This window comes from Petaurus breviceps, unplaced genomic scaffold (assembly GCF_028583685.1).
Source record: "Petaurus breviceps papuanus isolate PSGF00001 unplaced genomic scaffold, PetGlider_PUasm1.0 38, whole genome shotgun sequence".
In the NCBI taxonomy this organism is placed as follows: Eukaryota; Metazoa; Chordata; class Mammalia; order Diprotodontia; family Petauridae; genus Petaurus; species Petaurus breviceps.
In genome coordinates this window covers 86,264,403-86,287,045 of record NW_027186304.1, presented here as the reverse complement: position 1 = coordinate 86,287,045, position 22,643 = coordinate 86,264,403, and the positions used below count along the sequence as shown (strand labels likewise).

Below are 22,643 nucleotides of genomic sequence, written 5' to 3'. Positions count from 1 at the left end.
GAACTGTCCTCCACTAACATCAGTGAATCATGTAAACCAAATCATTCACTCTATCCAAATCTGTACTTAGAACTAGACTTACCAGAATTTGCTGCATCTGAAAGTTGCATCTGAATGACCAATGGTAGAAGCTTATCCGCTGTAGGTGATTTCTCTGAAGATGGTTGAGAGTGGTCCCCAAACAATTACCAAATAAATATTTATATCTGTACGATGTTTTTTTTTTCTTTTTGGAGGGGCAATTGGGGTTAAGTGACTTGTCCAAAGTCACATGGCTAGTTGTGTTAAGTGTCTGAAGCTGAATTTGAACTCAGGTCCTCCTGACTCCAGGGCCAGTGCTCTATTCACTGTGCCACCTAGCCTTCCCCTGATGGGTTTGGGGTTTTTTGCTAAAAAATTCACCTTGTTCTCTTTTTTGAGAAAGGAATGAAATAAAAAAAGCTTTAAAAAAGAGGGCTATTCTATGTGATGACTACATACAAAAAGTATTTATTGCTTCCTGCTCCAAAAATATTAATAGCATGCCAAAGTTAGAAAGTAATTCTCTGGGTGTAAAGTTTATATGAAACCTGCAACTGTGTAAAAGTCAGACAGGGTTGATTATATACTGGGTTAAGGAGAACAGAATTTTCCAAAGAAAATGATATTGCATGTTTTGTTGTGCCTGATGATATAAATAAATGAATGGTCAGCATTGAATTCATCTTTGTTGCAGGATTCGAGATCCTGATACCTCTACAGAATCACCACCATCTTCTGTTTTTTCTAGACAGGCTTTGTGGATCACATTGGACAAAGCCACTCCCTCAGTCTCTGAGAGCCCTGAAAAATCACTTGTACTTTCATCAAAGACATTTTTCATTCCAAGGCTTTTCAGATCTGTTTTAGGGTCAATAATTTTTCAACCTTAAATTGGGGAATTGAAAGTTTCACTTTGGTGCTGGCCATTGTACTGGGGTTGATCCCCTCCTGCAGGATCTCAGGGCTTTTCCTGACCCTTCTCCAATCCAATTGAATCATCCTCCACATCTTTGGGGAGTAAAATGAGCATGCTCAGGTGCTTATTTTGAAAGGGGACTTCTATGATCATGCAGTTTACATCTTTGATGTTGCCCATGCAAAATGTAGCTTCTGTATTCATCATTTGCACTGGTTTGTTGTCTGTCTTGTTGATTCTAAATGGACATGCTTTTGTTTCAGATTCTGAAATTTTCTTTATCCATTTTCCTTTGAAATAGACTGAATTCACCACAAGGATGTTGAACATTTACATAGTCTTCAGTCAAGATATTCTCAAATGACCATCTGTAAGGTCCTTAATAGATTTGTTGATCTGGCCTTTAGTTTCTTCCAGTTTATCCTTAAAGTCAATGGTTTTCATTTCATTTGCATATGGCCTTTTGGTGGCACTGACAAATTCCGAACATGGGTTTAAAGATTTATCCACATAGAGTCACTTGATTAGCTTCAGAGAAGCTAATCTTAGAAAGAACTAAGTTTGTTTACATTGGAGGTCACTGTTTGTGACCCAAAAACCCAAAAGGTGCATCTTTGATATTTTCTAAGTGAAGGATCATTCCAATTTCATTTGCTATATTGCCTTTGGTGCCTAACTGAGACAGGGACAGGGAAGTAGAAATTCATATTGGAGAGAAAAGGACATTGCCTACTGCTTCCTTATCAAACAGCTGTTTGAAAAGGTCATCCACAAAAGATGAATTTGCCAATCATAGAGCACCCATCGTGGGCCTTACTATGCAGTAATCCTGGGGCAACAATGGCAAAAGAAATGTAAGGAACTGGACTGAGAAGTTGGGTGTTGAGGCAATGCCTTTTAGAACACTGTGTACTGTTTTGTTAGCATATAATTGTGTATAATAAATTCTAATTATTCTTTTATTTCTTCTAGAAATGTTGTAATTTCTCCTTATTTATTTGCTAATTTGTTTTTAATTAAATTTTATGTTTCCTTTTAGTTTACATCACTCATTTCCACAAGATTTTGAGTTACAAATTTTCTCCCCTTCTTTCCCCTACCCACCAGCCAAAAACAGCAATCCCCCTGTATACCCCCTCCCACAATCTACTCTCTCCTATATCCTCCCACATTCCCCCTCTGACTTTCTGGTAGGGCAAGATAGATCTCCATACCCCAGTGCCTGTATATCTTATTTCCCAGTTGCATATAAAAAATAATAATAATAATATATTTTTAAACATTTGATTTTAAAACTTTGAATCCCAGATTCTTTCCCTTCCTCCCTTGTCACCCACCCTTACTGGGAAGATAGGCAATTCAATATAGGTTGTACATGTGTAGGTAGCTATGTAAAACATTTCCATAGTGGATATATTGTGAAAGACTGACTGTATTTCCCTCCATCCTATCCTGCCCCCCACTTGTTCTGTTCTCTACTTTGACCCTGTCCCTTTTCAAAAGTATGTGCTTCTAACAACCCTGCCCCCTAACCTGCCTTCCCCTCCATCATCCTCCTCTCATCCCCTTCCCCCCTACTCTCCTGTAGGGCAACATACCCAATTTAGTGTGTATGTCATTCACTCCCTAAGCCAAATTCAATGAGAGTAAGGTTGACCCATTCCCTTTTGCCTTCCTGTTCTTCCCCTCCATTGTAACAGTTTTCCCTTGTCTCTTCTATATGAGATAATTTGCCCCATTCTGTCTCTCCCCATCTCTTCTCATTATATTCCTCTCTCACCTCTCAATTTCACCTTTTTAAGTATCATCCTTTCCTGTTCAATTGATCCTGTGCCCTCTGTCTATGTATACCTATACACATACACACACACATTTTCATAAGTCCATATTGCCTCCTATGTAGACATATATGTATATATACATATATATATACACATTTATATTACCTTCAACTATCCTTATACTAAGAAAAGTTTTATAAGTTACAATTAGCATTTTTCCATGCAGGAATGTAAATAGTTCAACTTTGATAAGTTCTTTGTGATTTCTTTTCCCTGTTTATCTTCTCATGCTTCACTTGCTTTTTGTATCTGAATGTCAAATTTTCTATTCAACTCTGGTTTTTTCATCAAAAATTCATGAAAGTCCTCTATTTCATTAAATAGCCATATTTTCCCCTGAAACATGATACACAGTTTTTCTCGCTAGGTGATTCTTGGTTTTAATCCCAGCTCCTTTGACCTCTAGAATATCATATCCCAAGCCCTTTGATCCATCAATGTAGATGATGCCAGATCCTGTGTTATACTGATTGTGTTTCCACAATATTCAAATTGTTTTTTCTTGGCTGTTTGTAATATTTTCTCCTTTATCTGGGAACTCTGGAACCTGGCTATAATATTCCTAGGAGTTTTCTTTTTGGGGTCTTTTTCAAGAGGTCATGGGTGGGTTCTTTCAACCTCTATTTTGCCCTCTGGTTCTAAAACATCAGGGCAATTTTCCTTGAGAATTTCTTGAAGGATGATTTCTTGGTTCCTTTTTTGATCATGACTTTCAGGTAGTCCAATAATTTTTAAATTATCTCTCCTGGTTCTATTTTCCAAGTCAGTGGTTTTTCCAATGAGATATTTCACATTGCCTTCTATTTTCCTTTTTTGGATCTGTTTGAGTATCTGGATTTCTCATAAATTCATTAGTTTCCATTTGCTCCAATCTAATTCTGAAGGAATTATTCTCTTCAGTGAGCTTTTGAAATTCTTCTTCCATATGGCAAATTCAGCTATTTAAGGCATTCTTCTCCTCATTGGTTTTTGACTCTCTTTTGCAATTTGAGTTAGTCTATTTTTAAGGTGTTATTTTCTTCAGTCAGGTTGTTGATTCTCTTTTCATGATTTTCTTGCATCATTCTCATTTCTTGTCCCAATTTTTCCTCCACTTCTCTTATTTGATCAAAATCCTTCTTAAGCTCCTCTATGGCCTGTAATCAATTCATATTTTTCTTAGAAGCTTTTGGTACAGGAGTTCTGACTTCATTGTCTTCCTCCTGTTCCATGATTTGATCCTTTTTCTCCCCAAAAAAGGAATCCAAAGTCAGATTGCTGTGCTTGCTTTGCTTCCTTTGCTTGCTCATGTTGCCACTCAATTACTTGATTTTTGAGCTTTTTGCCACAGTAGAACTCTGCTTCCAGAGAGGAGAGCTTTGTTCCAGATCACTGGGGTTTTTGCAGCAGCCAGAGCTATTAATTAGGTGCCCTCTCAGAAGCCTCCACCAGCTCTGGCATCTGGTCACACACCCCAGAACCTCCACCCAAACAGAGATCCAGATCCAGGCAAGTTAAAGCAAGAGCAATTACCCATCAGAATGGTCAGTTGGTCCCCCTACAATCTGCAGGCCAGAACTCTGGCAGCCACTGCTCCTCAGCTGCTTCTCCCTCTGGGTGGCAGAGGCCAGACTGCACTCCCAGACCCCCTTTTCCCAAAGTCCACACCAACTTTTTATTTTGCCTTTGGCATTTATGGGTTGATAATTCTGGAAACCACCACAGCTGCTGGTGATCCACTCTCCTGAAGTCCCTCCAACCACATCTGGTTGGGGCCAACCTGGGGCTAAAACCATGGGTTTTAGGCTGGGCTCTGCTCCCAGCATGCTGTGATGAACACTTTCTGTCTGCCTGGAGGGCTACCTTCACTGGGAGGTTTGTTTCTCTGTCACTTTGTGGGTTCTGTAGCTCTAAAATTTGTTTAGAGTCATATTTTATAGGTGTTTGAAGTGGTTATGGAGGAGCGCACAGAGTTTTCCTGCTTCTACACTGCATCTTGGCTCTGCCTATTTGCTAATTTGTTGATTTGATTTTCTGCTCTCTTGTATTTTTATTAGATTGGCTAAAAGATTTACCAAGTTCTGGGGCAGAGCCAAGATGGCAGAGTAGAAGCACAAACTAAGCATGGCCTCCCACTCCAATCACTTCTAATACATGTAAAAAATTACTCAAAACAAACTTCAGAGCTACAGAATCCACAAAGTGACAGAGATAAATAAATCTTCCACTGAAGGAAGCCCAGCAGGTGGACAGGAAGGGTCTATCTCATGGAGCTGGGAGCTGAGCACAGTCCAGCATGATCCATGCAGGTGCAGTTCCAGCCCCAGGGCGGCCCTGACCAGCAGGCACCAGAGCAGACTTCAGGAGAGTGAATCATCAGTAGCTGTGGCAGTTTCCAGACTTCTCAACCCATAAACACCAAAGACAAAGTAAAAGGTCAGTGCAGAATTCTATTGGAACAGGGGGGACTGAAGAACATGGTCTGACCCCTGCCCCCAGGGCAAGAAGCAGCAGAAGTATGGCCAGCCATGCAGCTGCCATTGCGTGGCTGCTTCCAGAATTCTGGCCTGCAGATTTTAGGGGGACCAAGTGATCATTGAGAGGGTAATCAGTCTTGTTTTAGCCTGCTTAGATCTGGTTCACGGTCTTGGGTGGTGGTCCTGGGGTGTGTGACTAGTGAGCCAGAGCTTGTGGGGGCTGTAGAGAGGGTTCCCTCTTAATAGCTCTGGCAGCTGCAAAAACCCCAAGCAATTTGGGACATAGCTCTCTCCATTATGGAAGAGTTCTACTGTGGCAAAGAGCTCAAAAGTCAAGTAATTGGCTGCCAAAATGAGCAAGCATGGGAAGCACAAACAAACCACAGAATCCTTTTTGGGGGAAAAAAGGATCAAGGCATGGAGTGGGAAGAAGACAGCTAAGTCAGAACTCCTGCATCAAAAGCCTCCAAGAAAAATATGAACAAATTAAAGGCCATGAATGAACTCAAGAAGGATTTTGAAAATCAAGTAAGAGAAGTGGAGGAAAAATTGGGACAAGAAATGAGAATGATGCAAGAAAATCATGTAAAACCAGTCAACAGCCTTCTAAAGGAGACCAAGAAATAACACCTTAAAAATAGACTAACTCAAATGGCAAAAGAGACCCAAAAAGCCAAATAAGGAGAAAAATGCCTTAAAAAGCCGAATTTGCCAGATGAAAAAAGAATTTCAAAAGCTCACTGAAGAGAATAATTCCTTCAAAATTATATTGGAGCAATTGGAAGCTAATGACTTTATGAGAAATCCAGATACTCTTAAACATATCCAAACAAAGGAAAAAATAGAAGGCAATGTGAAATATCTTGTTGGTAAAACTACTGTCTAGGAAAATAGACCCAGGAGAGATAATTTAAAAATTATTGGACTACCTGAAAGCCATGATTAAAATAAGAGCCTAGACACCATCTTTCAAGAAATTATCAAGCAAAATTGCCCTGATATTCTAGAACCAGGGAGAAAAATAGAAATTGAAAGAATTCACTGATCACCTCTTGAAAAAGATACCAAAAAGAAAACTCCTAGGAATGTTACAGCCAAATTCCAGAGTTCCCAGGTCAAGGAGAAAATACAGCAAGCAGTCAGGAAGAAACGGTTTGAGTATTGTGGAAATACAATCAGGATAACACAAGACCTAGAAGCTTCTACATTAAGGGATCAAAGGAATTAGAATATGATATTCCAGAGGTCAAAGGAGCTAGGACTAAAACCAAGAATCACCTACCCAGAAAAACTGAGTATAATGCTACAGGGGGAAATATGGTCATTCAATGAAATAGAGGATTTTCAAGCATTCTTGATGAAAAAATCAGAACTGAACAAAAAAATTTTACTTTCAAATACAAGAAGAGAAGCATGAGAAGGTAAACAGGAAAAAGAAATCACAAGGAACTTATTAAAGTTGAACTATTTACATTCGTACTTGGAAAAGTGATACTTGTAGCTCAAGACTTTTCTCAGTATGTAGGGAATATATATATACACATATGTATACATACATATATATATTACAGAAGGGTGTGTGTGTATATAAATATATATGTGAGTGTGGGCATATGTATGTTCATATATACATAGACAGAGGGCACAGGATGAATTGAATAGGAAGGGATGACACCTAAAAAATAAAATTAAAAGGTGAGAGAGGAATTTATTGGGAGTAGGAGAAAGGGAGAGATAGATTAGGGTAAATTGTCTCATAAAAGAGGCAAGAGAAAATTGTTACAATGGAGGGGAAGAGCAGGAAGGTGTAAGGGAATGGGACAACCTTATTCTCATTGAATTTGGCTTAAGGAGGGAATAACATACACAATCAATTGGGTATCTTATACTTCAGGAAAATTGGGGGGTAAGGGATAAAGGGGATAGAAGGGAGGCAGATTGGGAGAGAGGGTAGTTAGAAGCACTTTTGAAAAGGGATGGGGTCAAAGGAGAAAATAGAATAAGTGGGAGGTGGGATAGGATGGAGGGAAATATAGTTAGTCTTTCAAAATATAACTACTATGAAAATGATTTAAGTAACTACACATGTACAACCTGTATTGAATTGCTTATCTTCCCAGTGGGGGTGGGTGAGGAGGGAAGAAGGGAAAGAATATGGAAATCAAAGTTTTAAAAACATGTTTAAAAATTTGTTTTTTAGTTAGGGAGTGAAGGGGGAGGATATAAGATAGAACAGATTGGGGGAAGGGGTACTCACTAGGCTTGATATTTTGGGGTGGGGATAGGGGAAAGACAGAGAGAGAAAAAATTGTAACTCAAAATCATGTTTGAATGAATGTTGAAAAATAAAAATAAAAAAATTTAAATAACTTTTAAAAACAGAATAGGAACTGGAAAAAAATTGTTTTTTACATGCAGCTAGGAAATAAGATGTACAGGCACTGGGGTATAGAAACCTATCTCGCCCAACTAGAAAGTTAGAGGGGTGATGGGGGAGGATATAAGAGAGAACAGATTGGGGGAAAGGATATTCAGTAGACTTGCTATTTTGGGGTGGGGGTAGGGAAAAGACAGGGAGAGAAAAATTGTAACTCAAAATCTTGTGGAAATGAATGTTGAAAACTAAAAATTAATTATTTAAATAAAAATTTTTAAATAGAATTCCCAACTCCCATTCAGCACTCAGCTCAAGTGCCACTTTCTACATAAACCATTTCCTATTCCTTCCCCAACCCCCACCACCAGCTCCTAGTGCTCCTACCAAAATTATGTTGTGTTTATCTTGTACAAATTTTGTATTTATGTGTGTATGCATATGTGTTGTTTCCCCTGATAACATGTAAGTTCTTCAAGGACAAATCTGGTGTTTCTGTATCTCCAACCCCATAGCACACAGCAGGTGCTTAATAAATACTTATTAATAAAAGTAAAGGACACTGTGAAAAAAAAAAGATTTACCAAGTTCATTGTTCATTTCAGAGAAAGAGATTTTAGTTCACTTGTCATTTCAACAGTCTTTTTGGTTTCCAGATTATTTCTCCTCTAAATTGTATTATCTCCCCTTTCATGTTTATTTAAGGTTTGCCTATTTGTTGTGTTTTAATGCATAATCAGTTCATTAACCTTCTCTTTTTCTATTTTATTAATGTATGTAGGGATAAGATTTTTCCCCTGAGGACTGCCTTAGCTATCCAAGAAATCTGAGTGTGCTGTTTCACCATTATCATTTTCTTCTACATAATTACTATTTCTATTATTTATTCTTTGGTTCACTTAGATTTCATTGCTAAGTCTTCCTTTAGATCTGTCCATTGTTTGTGGTTCTTGCACTGATTGCTATTTTTATTGAATTGTGATCTGTAAAGCCTATATTTTTTAATTTTGCCTTTTTCATTTGTTGGCAATTTCTCTACACCCTAATACATGGACCTTTTATTGTAAAAATTCTATATGATTCTGTGAAATACATACATTCTTTAGCAGTCCCATTTAGAAACATAAGTGTTTTTGCCTGAGTGTCTCCCACAATTTGTTCAATTCTATATTCTTTCTTTTTTTATCTTTCTATCTTCATCTATACTTATTTGAAACTGAGAGGTCATTGAAATCTCCTGCCATTTTTGTATTATTGTCAGTATTTTCCTTTAGTCTATTTAATTTTTTCTTTATGAATTTCGGTACTAAGACATTTGAATCATTAAGTTTAATACTGACATTGGTTTGTTATCCAGGGTTCCTTTCAGCAAAGTAGTTTCCTTGATGCTTTGAATGTTTATTTTTGCTTTGTCTGATAGTATAATTTCTATTCCTGCTTTTTAAAATTCAGTTGATGCATAGTAATATCTGGCCCCTCATTTTCATCCTCTTTGTGTCTTTGTTTGTTAAATGCATTCCACATAAGCAACAGATTATGGGGGTTTGTTTTCTTATCTAATCTGCCATTCTTTTTTACATTTAATTGTATTGTTTAATCTATGCACAGTTATGAGAATTAGGTTTATGTTTGGATCCATTTGTCTCTAATATTTTTCCCACAATTAGAATTTTCTCTTCCTCTGTAAATACAGTCCTACACTTATTTTATACACTTATACATATTTTGTACACTTATTTTAGCTTAATTTATCCTAAAGCCAATCCTATACACACTGACTCACTTCCCCTCCCCTTTCCTCCCTCCTGTTTATTATCCTTCTCTCTAGTTTTAGAGTTTTGCTTATTAGTTCCTTTCCTTTCCTGCTTTTATCTGGTCATTTAATCCTTCCTTTATTTTATTCTCTCTCTTAAATAGTTAAATATTCAAGTAAAATTTCCCTTCTTTTCCTCCCTGTCATCTTCTTCAGTTCATTAGTTTGTTGTGTTTTTTTAATTTCATTTTCTGTACCTTTTTCTGAAGAGGATTTTTCCCTTATTCTCTTTTTTATTTATTTTCTCCTTTCCTATTCTACTTTTTATTCTTTGATTCATGTCTCAGATTCTTATTTGGGCTTTCCTTAGTCTCCAAAATTCTCATGGAATTAAAACTTCTAAGATATCTATTTGGTGTTCTCTTCTTCTAAACAATTTCTAAGAGATTTTCTTTTAGATCTTTCCCTTGTCCCTCTTTGTTTCTTTTAAACCTCATCCTTATAAATACCAGTTCTTGCAAGTGACAAGAATTCCAAAGTGTTCCTGACTATGCTCTTCATAATTGACCTTTGCTGCCCTGCCACTCTTCTGGTATCAGTTGCCCCCAGGAGTTCTGATTCACCTTCTCCTGAGGCAAGATAAGTAGTCTCAGTACCAAATCCCTATATATTATACCTATTGTAAAGTTCTGAACCTATCTCTTCTTCTCCCATGTTTCTTTTCCTTCCCTCCTTCTTAATGGTTTCATGTTTATTTTATTGTTATTCTTGGTTACTATATTTCTTTAGCTTTCTCATATTTCTACTGTCTGAGGTGTTCCAGAAGCAAATAATTTCATCAAGTCTGGCTTTATTTATAGGAACATTTTGAATTCTTCTTTTATACTTAATATCCATCTTTTTTCATTAATGGTTAGAATCAGTTTTGAGGTAGGTCACCTTAGGTTGTATCTTGAGCTCCTTCGCTCTTCAGAGCATATTCCATTTTCTCCTGAGGTTTTGGGGTTTGGAGGGGGAGGTACAGGGGTGGAGGGAAGGCAGAATAGTTGTGTCATTTTAATTTCCTTTATATTTAAACATCTTTGTCCTGGTAACTTGCAGAATTTGTCATTTATCAACCAAATTGTTTAACGACTATTTGTCTTGGAGTTTGCAGATTAGGGTGTTTACTGGAAGTGATCTATAGATTCTTTGGATTGACACTTTGTTTTCTGTGTTCAGAAGTTCAGGGCAGTTTGGGGTATATTTTTGCATGATGATGTTCAGGCTTTTTGACTTGAGTTCTTTTCAGGGTGTTATAATTTTTTAAGTTATCTTTATGCATCTTATCTTTGAGGTCAACATATTTTGTTTTTAGGGAGAGATCTTATTTTAATATAATTGTTTTTGTGATCCCAGTTATTCTCTCATTTACTTCTTTGCTGAGATTTGCCACCATGGGGTAAAGGTTCTCTAGTCTGCCAATTATTTCTGCTAGGCAGGACATAAATCCTGCATTCACAATTCTTATTTGTCTATTAAGCCATTCAAGAGCATATTGCTGTGGTTCCAATGCTCTCTTCAACATAATAAGAGCCCTCTGCCTGATCAGGCATTGATTCATTTTCCTTTGTCTTACAACACTTTTTTAAATTGATGTCTGACTTCTTTTCTCAGATCTGGAGACCATTTCCCCAACTTTTAGTAATATCTTCCCTGTTGATTTATCTGCTTATGTTCAAAGTCTTTAATTGAGTATTCTTCCTCAAATTCCTCCTGAGGTCATTATGGTTTCAGCCTTTTTTCTTTATTTTATCCTTTTGCTCACTCTTCCATGGCAATTTCTCTATGGGAGCTAGATCTTAAAACTGTTTCAGTCTCCTTCCATGCTGGGGAATTTATGGTTCACCAACCCAAGTCTCTTCCCCAAGTGACTTCTGGGGAAACAGAGCTGTTCCCAGATAAATGTTGGGTTCTTTCTCTCCCTCTTAGTGGAGCCCACCCACTACATACACACACACACATTCTGCCCCAGTTTCTCAGTTCTCTGGCCAAGCTCTTTTATTTCACAGAGCACAACTTCTTCTTGATGCCATCATGTATCTCATTCCCATTGCAACCTGAACAAATTTCTACTGCTTGTATCTCTATGGCATTTGAGGGAATATCCAGAAGCAAGGGTAGAATTTGAGTTCTGGGGGCGGCTAGGTGGTGCAGTGAATAGAGCACCAGCCCTGGAGTCAGGAGGACCAGAGTTCAAATCCAGCCTCAGACGCTTAACACAAAAAGCTAGCCATGTGACCTTGGGTAAGTCACTTAACCCCAATTGCCCTATCTTCCCCCTCAAAAAAAAAAGCAAAAAAAAAATTTGCGTTCTGTGTCAAGCATGACCCTTGCTGCTGGGAGCTTGATGGGCTCTTCATAAGAATCAGAAGTCACCATACACTATTCTTAAAGGACTGTGCCATGCTTTGATATTCATTCTTCATATCATTGTTTCCATATTCTGTACATTTCTTTTTTTTCCTACAGTGGTTGGTAGTTGCTCTGTGTACTCATATCACTCTCATTAGACAATGAACTTTGATTTTGTTTTTCTTGGCTTCTTCAGAATTTCATTCTTAAAATCTTCTGATTTATCCTGAACAAATTTCCACTATAAAATTTTAGTTAATGAGATCCTATCTGTCCTTTCTCTGGATTCTTTGAAATCTTCTTTACTAAAACCTAACCATCATGTTAGGATAATCAGTATTTTCTTGTCCTATATTTCAAATTCAAAATTAAATCTGTCACTTCTCCCAAAGGTTCCTATAATTTCCACATAACTAACTAATATTCACTCTAGAAGGAAACACAAAACAAAATTTCTTTATTTAATTGTGTCCCTTCCCCATTTGAAAGATGAAATTATCATTAAACCAAGTCAAACCTTCATTAACTGCTTGCCTTTCAAAGGAGGATAACTTTAAACTTTGTTGAGATAATTGAAGTGTATCATCCTTACTGTCTCATACCTCAATGCCAGGCTGGTCATCTATTTTACAAACAGCATACAGTTTCTATTTTTCTACATGTGTTCTTCAGTATAATACCATTCTAATGTCACTTCTATTTCTGTTTCCATTAATTTCCACCCAAATGTTTTCCACCATGCTTCCTGACTCTGTTTTCTTTATTTCCTCATATAAGTGTCTCTTCTTAATATATTGCTATATAATACTACTCCAGTCAAGTCCCTTTTTACTTATCCTATTTCTTTTGCATAAGGTATTTGCTTTCAGAACCATATTCCATTTCTAGGTCTCATTTGACCATATCAAAGTGATATATATGCGCTCAAACTTGCCTCTTCAAATTAGAATATACAGTTCAACTTGCTTTTTACACATACTTTGTGAATCTGTATATAGATATTTGAGACCATGTTTTCTTGTTTTTAATTATAGGCTCCTTTCTTGTATTTTATCTCTTGTAGAGTTCTGGGTGTCTCTATTGTTACTATTATTTCTATGTTGTACCTCTTCTCTATGTTATTTAGCTTAATGGATGCATGTAGCTTTCCATTCTCCCTTTCTTTTCAATTTAAAACTCTTTTGATTAGATTTTCAAGACCCAAAGCAAGGTAGAAACAGGACCTCCATATGGCTCCGGCTCTCACCACCTCCAATCCATGTAAAAGGGTCTCTGAACAAACTTTGGAGCTACAGAACCCACAAAAATGACACAAAGAAGCTAATCTCCCACTGAGGACAGCCTGGCAGGCCAGCAGGAATGGGCCAGCACAGAGCTCTGGGAGCCAAACCCAGCTCCACACAGAGCTTTTAGCCCCAGGGAGGGCTTGACCAGCCACCGGCTAGAGGGACTCCAGATCACCAGCAGCTGTGGCAGTCCAGAATTATCAACACATAGATGATAAGGACAAAGTGAGAGGTCAGTGCAGTGTGGACTTTGGGACCCAGTAGTTGGGAGAGCATCAGCTTTTGCCCCTGTGGCAAGAAGCTACTGAGGGCTGTGGCACAGCTGCCACCAAGTGGCAGCTTCAGCTTCTGGCCTGCACACTGTAGGGGGACCAAGCAACCAGGCTGAGGGGTAATCACTCTTGCTTTAAGCTGCTTGGATAGGGATTGCGGTCTAGGGTGGAGATCCTGGGGCGTGCAACCAGCTTACCAGAGAGTGTGGAGGCTTCAGACAGGGCACCCAACTAATACCTCCAGCAGCTGAGAAAACTCCAGCATTTGGGACAAAGCTCCCCTGTCTGGTAGCAGAGTCCTACTGTGGCAAAAAGCCAAAAGTCAAGTAATTGAGTGGCACCATGACCAGGCAAAGGAAGCAAAGCAAACAGAAGATTCCAACATTAGATTCCTATTTTGGGGACAAAAAAGATCAAAGCATGGAACAGGAGGAAGACAGTGAAGTCAGAACTCCTGCACTAAAAGCTTCAAAGGAAAATACAAGCTGGTTACAGGAAATAGAAGACTTTAAGAAGCAGATAAAAGAAGTGGAGGAAAAATTGGGAAGAGAAATGAGAACAATGCAAGAAAATTATGAAATGAGAGTCAACAGCCTGACTGAAGAAAATTGCACCTTAAAAAACAGACTAACTCAAATAGCAAAAGAGGCTTAAAAACGCAATGAGGAGAAGAATTCCTTAAAAAGCCGAATTTGCCAGATGGAAAAAGAATCTCAAAAGCTCAATGAGGAGAATCATTCCTTCAAAATTAGATAGGAGGAAATGGAAGCTAATGGCTTTATGAGAAATCAAGATGCTGTTAAACAGATCCAAACAAATGAAAGAATAGAAGGCAATGTGAAATATCTCATTGGAAAAACCACTGACTTGGAAAATAGATCCAGGAGAGATAATTTAAAAATTATTGGACTACCTGAAGGACATGATCAAAGAAAGAACCTAGAAATCATCCTCCAAGAAATTCTCAAGGAAAACTGCCCTGATGTTTTAGAACCAGAGGGCAAAATAAAGGTTGAAGGAATCCACCGATCACCTCCTGAAAAAGATCCTAAAAGGAAAACTCCTAGGAATATTATAGCCAGGTTCCAAAATTCCCAGATCAAGGAGAGAATATTATAAGCAGCCAGGAAGAAACAAGTTCAATATTGTGGAAACACAATGAGGATAACCCAGGATCTGGCAGCTTCTACAATGAGGGATCAAAGGGCTTGGAATATTATATTCCCAGAAGGCAAAGGAGCTGGTATTAAAAGCAAGAATCACCTACCCAGCAAAACTGAGTATCATGTTTCAGGGGAAAATATGGTCATTCAGTGGAATAGAGGACTTTCAAGCATTATTGATGAAAAAAACAGAGTTGAATAGAAAATTTGACATTCAGATACAAGAAGCATGAGAAGGTAAACAGGGAAAAGAAATCATAAGGAATGTATCAAAGTTCTATCAACATTCCTACATGGAAAAATGATAATTGTAACTTATAAAACTTTTCTCAGTATGAAAATAGTTGAAGGGAATAGAAATATATATATATATTTCTATATCAGAGGACATATGAGTACATACGTGAATGTGTATATATGTATACAGGTATATATAGATAGAGGTCACAGCACCAATTTAATAGGAAGGGATGATACTTAAAAGCTGAAATAAAGAGGTGACAGAGGAATATAATGAGAGGAGATGGGGAGAGACAGAATGGGTAAACTATCTCATATAGAAGAGAGAAGAGAAAATGGTTACAATGGAGAGGAAGAATAGGAAGGCAAAAGGGAATGGGTCAACCTTATTCTCATTGAATTTGACTCAGGGAGGAAATGAAATACACACTAAATAGGGTATCTCACCCTACAGGAGAGTAGGGGGGAAGGGGATGAGAGGGGGAATGATGGAAGGAAGGGGAGGCTGGGGGGGGAGCAAAGTTGTAAGCACCCACTTTTGAAAAGGGATGGGATCAAAGTAGAGAATAGAGCAAGTGGGAAGTGGGATAGGAGGGAGGGAAATATAGTCGGTCTTTTACAATATATCTACTAGGCTAATGTTTTGCATTAACTACATATGTACAACCTATATTGAACTGCTTTTCTTCCCAGTAAGTGTGGGTGACAAGGGAGGAAGGGAATGAATCTGGAATTCAAAGTTTTAAAATCAAATGTTTAAAATATATATGTATGTATTATTATTATAATTATTTTACATGTAATTGGGAAATAAGATATACAGGTACTGGGGCATAGAAATCCACCATGCCCTACTGGAAAAGTCAAAGGGGATATGGAAGTAAATATGGGAGAGAGCAGATTGGAGGAGGGGATATCCTGTGGGACTGCTATTTGGGGGCGGTGGGTAGAGGGAAAACGGGGAGAAAATTTGTAACTCAAAATCTGGTGGAAATGAATGATGTAAATCAGAAGTTAATAAAGCATTTGAAAAATGAAAAAAAAAAGACTCAAGGCAAATATTTTCTTGCCAGTCCTTATTAGATTCACTTTTTCCCTGGTCAGGAACATGTCATTCTCATATTTAAACCATAATTCAGAACTACATGTCCTATTATCAGAACTCTTCTTAAATAGCTGATTACTTCCCAAATATGCCTTTCTCTTCTGAATCCCTTGCCTTCAGCAACAAAAACATCAACACAATTAAGGCCTTTATTTTTTTGTCTAATATTTCAAAATATTTCTAGGTAATTTTGATTAATGATTGATGATTTCAAAATTAGTCTACATGCCTTTTTCCAGTATCACTGTACCCATATGAAACTCTAAAAGTGGGGAGTAATCACAATGAAGGTACCAAAGTAAATAGTAGTTACAAAGACTGAGCTTCAGAGGAATGACTCTTGGCCATTAAACAACTAGAGCTACAAGGCAAAACCTCATTATCACAGTAGTTAGGATATCATGGAAGAAATAAATGAAAGAACTCAAACAAAAGGAACCAATTATTAGAAGTAAGATATAAGATAAGAATAGAATCTTTTGTATAGAAATCTGATGGTGTTTAGCCAATAAACTGCTGACATGGGGTTCCTTATATCCCTCCCATGAATAGTTGATCCCAGAATCTGGTGTGAAACTGAACCTAGAGGTGAAAGGTATTTGGTTCCAACTTCAAAATTTAAAGGGATAAAAATGCAAGGATTGAAGCAAACCATTGTAACATCTTTGTTCAAACGTCTAAAGATTGCCACCATCTATAACATTACTGCAAACTCAGAAACAAATGGGAACTCTGAAGAAACTAACTCACTCTGAACAAAATAACTATCACAAGGTCCACAAAATTGACTAGCAGCAGTTAGACTGTGCAATAGATAGAGTGCTGGAACTGAATTTGAATTCAGCCTCAGACATTTACTAGTTGTGTCCCCTTGGGCAAATCTCTTAAATTCTATCTGCCTCAGTTTTCTCATCTATGAAATGAAGATAATAATAGCATCTACCTCATAGGATTGTTATGAGGATCGAATGAGATAGTATGTATAAGTTATTTAGCACAATGACTGGCACATAATAGATACTATATAAGTGATAATCATTACTATTATTAGGGGATGGATAAAATAGGGCAGAAAATTAGATATTGGAAGGATATGCTGAAAACAGGAAGAAGAGATGCAACAAAAGAAGCTAGAAATTATGAAAAGACAAGACATTTCTATTATGTAAATCAAAAGCCTATACACATCATTGTTACACCTAGTCCTGTGTCCAAGCATAAGGTTTAATCCCTATTTTATGTGACCTTTCAAGGACTCTGAAACCATCATAGCTCAGCTTAGTTTTCTCTTCCCTAAGCTAAATATCACCAAGTCATTCAGCCATTTCTCATAAGGCATTTATTGAAGGCTCTTCCCTATCCATATTGCCATCCTCTGTACACTCTGCTTTATCAGTGTTCTCACTAAAATGTAGTACCCAGATAGAAACACAATGTTTGAAGTGTAGTCTGATCTTGCCAGGATATAATGGAACTATACTATCCAACATCACATTTATTTTCTTGACTTCTAAGTCACTCTGTTGAATCATTAAACTTGTGGTCCACTAAAATCCTTACTTTTTTTTAATACAAATTGCTTTCTAGCCATACATTACCTATCTTATATAAATGAAGTTTAATTTTTTAAAAACCACATGAACAACTTTACTTTTTCCCCTATTAAATTTCATCTTAGTAGATTTAGTCCAATATCCTAACCTGTTAAAATATTTTTGGAATATTACTCTACCAAACAAAATATTAGCTATATCTCCTAGTTCCATATCATCTGAAATTATGATAACCATAAACTATACATTCATTCAAGTAATTGATAAAAAAAAATATGAAACAGTCCAGAACCAAAAACAGATACCTAGGACATTTTAATAGAGATTTAATTTATATTATTCCATTAATGACTACTCTTTGGATCCATCTTTCAGTAAGTTCTGTACCCATATAACCATCCTGTTGTCTAGCTAACAGGATAATTTTTCCTCTATTATGTGCCAGTTATTATGCTAAATAACTTACACATCTTACTTTGTACCATGGGATGTGGTTAGGATATTGTTCCTATCATAACCACATTCCCTCAGATGTTTACCTGATCTAATCATTTAAATTTTCCAAGTTGTTTTTGTTAATTTCATGTCACTTCCCTGGCTTCTTTCTGACTATAGTGACATTATCCCCATCTGACAGCCAATGAAGAACCACGTGACATGCTTGGGAAACAGAATTATAAAATTGCCAAAGATAGCAAAACATGGAAATACTCAATGTTGGAGGTGCCATGCTAAGATATGTACACCAGCATACTATAGACAGAGCTGTGACTTGGTCCAATCATTCTGGGAAGCAATTTGGAATTGTGTTTTTAAAAAGTCTCTAAGATAATCATACCTTTGACCTTCAGACCTCATTTTTAGACATATATCAAAAGTCTCATATACACCAAAATAATCATATAAGTGCTTTCTGTGGTAGCAAAAAATAACCCTGAAAACAATTGAGAAATTACTAAACAAACTGAACTTATATGTAATGGAACATTGTTGCACCATAGGAATTGGCATATAAATGAAGAATTCAGAGAAGCAGAAGAAGATACGTGAACTGATGCATAATGAAATAAACAGAGAAAATGTATACATAATTATGTGAAAGAATGGAAGGAACAAAGTGAAACTGAATGCTATGTACTTACAATGACCAAGCTTGGGCCCAGAAAAGAGTTAAGAAAATTCATCTCTCTCCCTTCATTACAAAAGTGGGAAGATTATATGGTATAGATATAACATACCATTAAACATAATATGTTGTTCAGTTTTGCTGAATTGTTTATTGCAAAGAATGGATTTCTGGGTAAGAGAAAGAAGGTATATATTACAAATAAGAGAGATATAGAAACAAAGTCATCAATAAAAATGAGATAAATTTTAAATGAGGAATTTTTTAAAGAAAAAAACGAGAGGTAGCCTTGAAGACCTCTATCCAATTCTCTTACAAAATTGTGAGGATAATATATGGTGATATCTGTTTCCTCAAAGCACTTAACTTCAGAAAAATATGGCTTTCTGTTGTCTTCTGAAAAGAAAGGGATAAAACCCATGCCTTCCAGAATAAGCAATGTCCCTAGACTTAAAAGTTGAACATGTCTTCTTTTCACTGCCTCAAAATTTGGTCTTTCCCTCTAGTCTTTCCTGTCTTCCATGACACACTTTCTTGAAACATGTCGGCTAGGAAAATAATCATCACTTGACTAGAAATGAAGAGGTTGATTTTTTTCTTGGCATATATTATATTTAGAATTGAAAACATGAGTTTTATTTCAATTACTATATTATCTTAGCAAACAGAGCAAATCCGCCTACTTTGATTCCCTTCCAAGAATATATGTAATTTGAAGCCTTTTTCAAAGTGGATTTAAATGGAAAGATATTCAATGAAAAGTACCTGGCATATAGCAGGTGCTTAATAAATGTTTGTTGAATGGTTGACATTCAAAGGTTTTTAAGGGTTTAATTTACATGGATAAAACAAAATGGAGTTACATTGGTTGAGATAAAGCTTATAGTATTTGTTGCTGAATCTATTGATGTATACTTATGGAAATGGAAAATATGCCACTTCTACTTAAATCAAAACTAAAGAAATCACAAATAGCCTTAACATTACCATCCACGAAAGTCTGTTCAAGATAATCAATGATCTGAGTTGCCTCACAAAGAATGTTTTCCCCATGGATGAGGACAGGTACTTCTCCAGAAGAGTTCAGACGCATAAACCATGGTTCGTTGTGTTCACTCAGGGGCAGACTTACATCATGTTCCTCACATTTCAGTTTCTTTTCAGCAATTACTAAGCGTACCTGAAAGAGTTCACAATGGTTACAAAAGTGTGTTTATTCTGGATTAAATTACTTCTCTTGATTCTACTAAGCATCTTCTGAACCCCTTGTTGAGTCATGTTCTTTCAACTGTTATTTACATATCCAAGAATTGTGGGGAAAATACTGATAAAAGTCTACATTTCTTGTTTTTATAACCTACTAAGTTTGGTTTTCATAGTATTTGTCTTTGTATTCTAAAATTCTATTTTATACATAATTCAAAGCAACAAGGTTTTATGAAGCACCCTCTATGTACAAAGCACTGAGCTAGGATCTCAGAATAAAAAACAAAATGGAAACCAGTTGCTCTCCTCAAAGATCATATGCAATCTAACTCTACCACAAACCCTGTCTGATTCCATTTGGACAAGCCTAAGACATTGCCAAGAACCTGAAACTAAGGTAAATAATGATGGAATGGGGTTAAGGGAAAAAGGAGGAAAAGTAGAGTGGGAGGAGGTGGCATGTAGAAGTTAGTGTTCGAGCAAAATTTTAATTAATTTAATTGAGAAGTGAAGTGGCTTCTTTGACCCTTTTCCCAAACTCTCCACCTTACAGTTGCTATTCCTACAAAAAGGCCAGGCTTTCAAGGCCTACAAATCTGCTCTGCCTTTGTCGTATTCTGGTTATGGCGAAATAGAGCACATCCATTTCATTCCTTGGGTTGATTTTTTTTTTTCTGCTACTCTTCGTGGAACCAATAAAAGCCCAAGCTGGAGTGTCAGAGGCGGGTGTGGCCGCCTCTTCCAGTCAAGGTGGACTAGTATAAATAAACTACCCAAGGGAGCTGTCCCGGTGCTGAAACCCAATACTCGGTGCCACGGCCTCCCCGAACATTTACCTTTTGGGAACTAAAGGAATGAGTCCAGTGGTAGAGAACGAGCTTAACCTCTGAGTCGGACTCCCCTTTAGTCGGCAGCACATCCCCTGCATGCTCATCTTTCTTCAGAGCCATTTCTGACTGTTTATCTCTCCTCTTCCACCCACACTGCTCCGCGCTTTGTCCCTTTTTATTGATTCTTCCCAGGGAAGAAATAACTGAGTTCTTGCTTTCGAAAAGGCTACTGGGAGCTGTAGTTTTTTGCCTGGGAATATGCAAAGGCTGCCTGTTCCTGTAAACCTGGAGAAGCAGAGTACTACCTAGGTGGGTTAAGAGAAAGACAGTTCTGCTACCGAATAGTTTGTCGAGTTTAGTTGAGTCTGTAGTTTTTCATATGTGAATGTGAACATGGAGACCAAAAGGCAGTACCAATAACACTAATTGCAAATTTCCCCATTAGTGGAGGAAATATTGCTTAGGCTAAAGTTTTCCTCTTGGCTTGGGGCTACTGCTGATTAGCAGGTTTCTGTTCAGTGGCAAAGCAACTAGCTGAAAGAAAGTGGAAAATTGTTTTTTTTCCCTTGGGCCACTAAGGAGCTGTAGCATTCTTTTACATGTGTGAGATCTACTACATTCATTATCATACAATGGTTATTGTCAATGTCATTGGAGCAGTGGTGAAGTATCATTTTGCCCAAAATACTACCTTGTTGTCTTAGATTTGGCTTTTGTTTTATTTGGAGTTTTTTGTTTTGTTCTGTTTTGCAACTGTTGTTTGATCGTTTTCACAAGTGTTTTGCTGGTTGATTTTCTTCTAGTCCTTATAAATGAAGTGAAGAAGTGTTTTATAGTATTAGTATTTTTCTTAAGAGAAATATAGTGACCATCTTGTCTCTGACTCATATATACCAATCCATAATTTGTTACATATGTAGCCAAAAATCAAATTTACTTTATTTCCAAATGTAATATTTCTAGTTCACCTGACCTTCCTTTCTCCATCCATGATATGGCCACTGGTAGTCATAAATATAGATACCTCCATTGTAATAAATTGCTATCAAATTTGCATTTCTAATTTCTAAATATTTCCTTATCATCTACTTTTTTTAGAATTTTCACCAATATATTGTCTTGAATTTTAGTGTTATTATAGTTTACTTATGAAATGAAAGGCATGAGAGGCAGCATGGCCTTGGCATTGGCATTCACAATGAGTCAGTTTTAAGATGAGGAAAATGTGATTTAAAGACTTGCCTCTGAAACTTATTGTGACTCTGGGGAAGTCATTTAATAATCTCTCAGTGCCCCCCCCCCCAAGAAACTCTAAAATTACAAGTTGCCCAGCACATGTCCTTTTGTGTTATACTGGAAGTTTCCTCATTAGAAATTCCCTAGATCAGTGAATAATGATAGCTAGTATTTGTATAGCACTTTAAGGTTTGGAAAGTACCTCACACATATTATGATTCTCACAGCAGCCTGTGAGGTAGATGCTACTATCCCCACTTTACAGATAAGAAAACTGAAGCTCAGAGTCACAAGTCAGTAGGTGATAAAGGAAAAACTTGAACTCAGATCTTCCTGCCTCCAAGTTCAACTTTCTGGACACTGTGCTGTCTTAGCTATGAAATAACCAATCTGATTCAAAAGAAAGGTAGTTTTCTGCATGTTGTCTAATTCACTCAACACAAATGATTATTGAATGATACAAGGTGGCATGAGTTTGGACATCCTTTTATGAGGTCACTTCCAGTCCTAAAATTCCAGGAATATATTAAATAAGCTCTAGAGAGGTACCATTTAATTAATTCACATTAAGATAACTATGCCATCCTCTCTTTGGAGCAAGCTGGAGTTGAAGGAAGCTGTAAACTGGGGAAATGGGCAGGGGAAGGGGCTCAGAAATAAAATTTCCCTGCCACACATATGTGCTTATATTAACCCTGGGTGTGATTAATCTCCTAATAAGGATAAAAGTACAGTCACCACAGTGCAAAATTATAAAATTCTTAAGACACACAGAAAATGACCATAGAAATTAGAGCCAGAAGGGACCTTAGAGATCACTCAGTACATACAGCACCTTCATTTTACTGATGAAGAAGATGAGAGACTAAGA

At 37.1% G+C, this 22,643-nt stretch overlaps 1 protein-coding gene and 1 pseudogene across 1 annotated transcript in view; both read right to left on the bottom strand.

Moving 5' to 3' along the window:
* GDAP1 (ganglioside induced differentiation associated protein 1) overlaps positions 1-20,698 on the bottom strand; it is a 41,117-nt gene extending 20,419 nt beyond the window's left edge. The window contains exons 1-2 of the mRNA XM_069100139.1: positions 20,543-20,698; positions 19,488-19,680 (exon numbers count right to left, since the gene is read on the bottom strand). Coding sequence (XP_068956240.1) covers positions 19,488-19,680; positions 20,543-20,656 — 307 coding nt within the window. The 5' untranslated portion in view covers positions 20,657-20,698. The remainder of the gene's footprint in view (positions 1-19,487; positions 19,681-20,542) is intronic.
* Positions 472-1,742, bottom strand: LOC138170657 (serpin B5 pseudogene; annotated as a pseudogene).
* Positions 20,699-22,643: the final 1,945 nt, after the last annotated feature.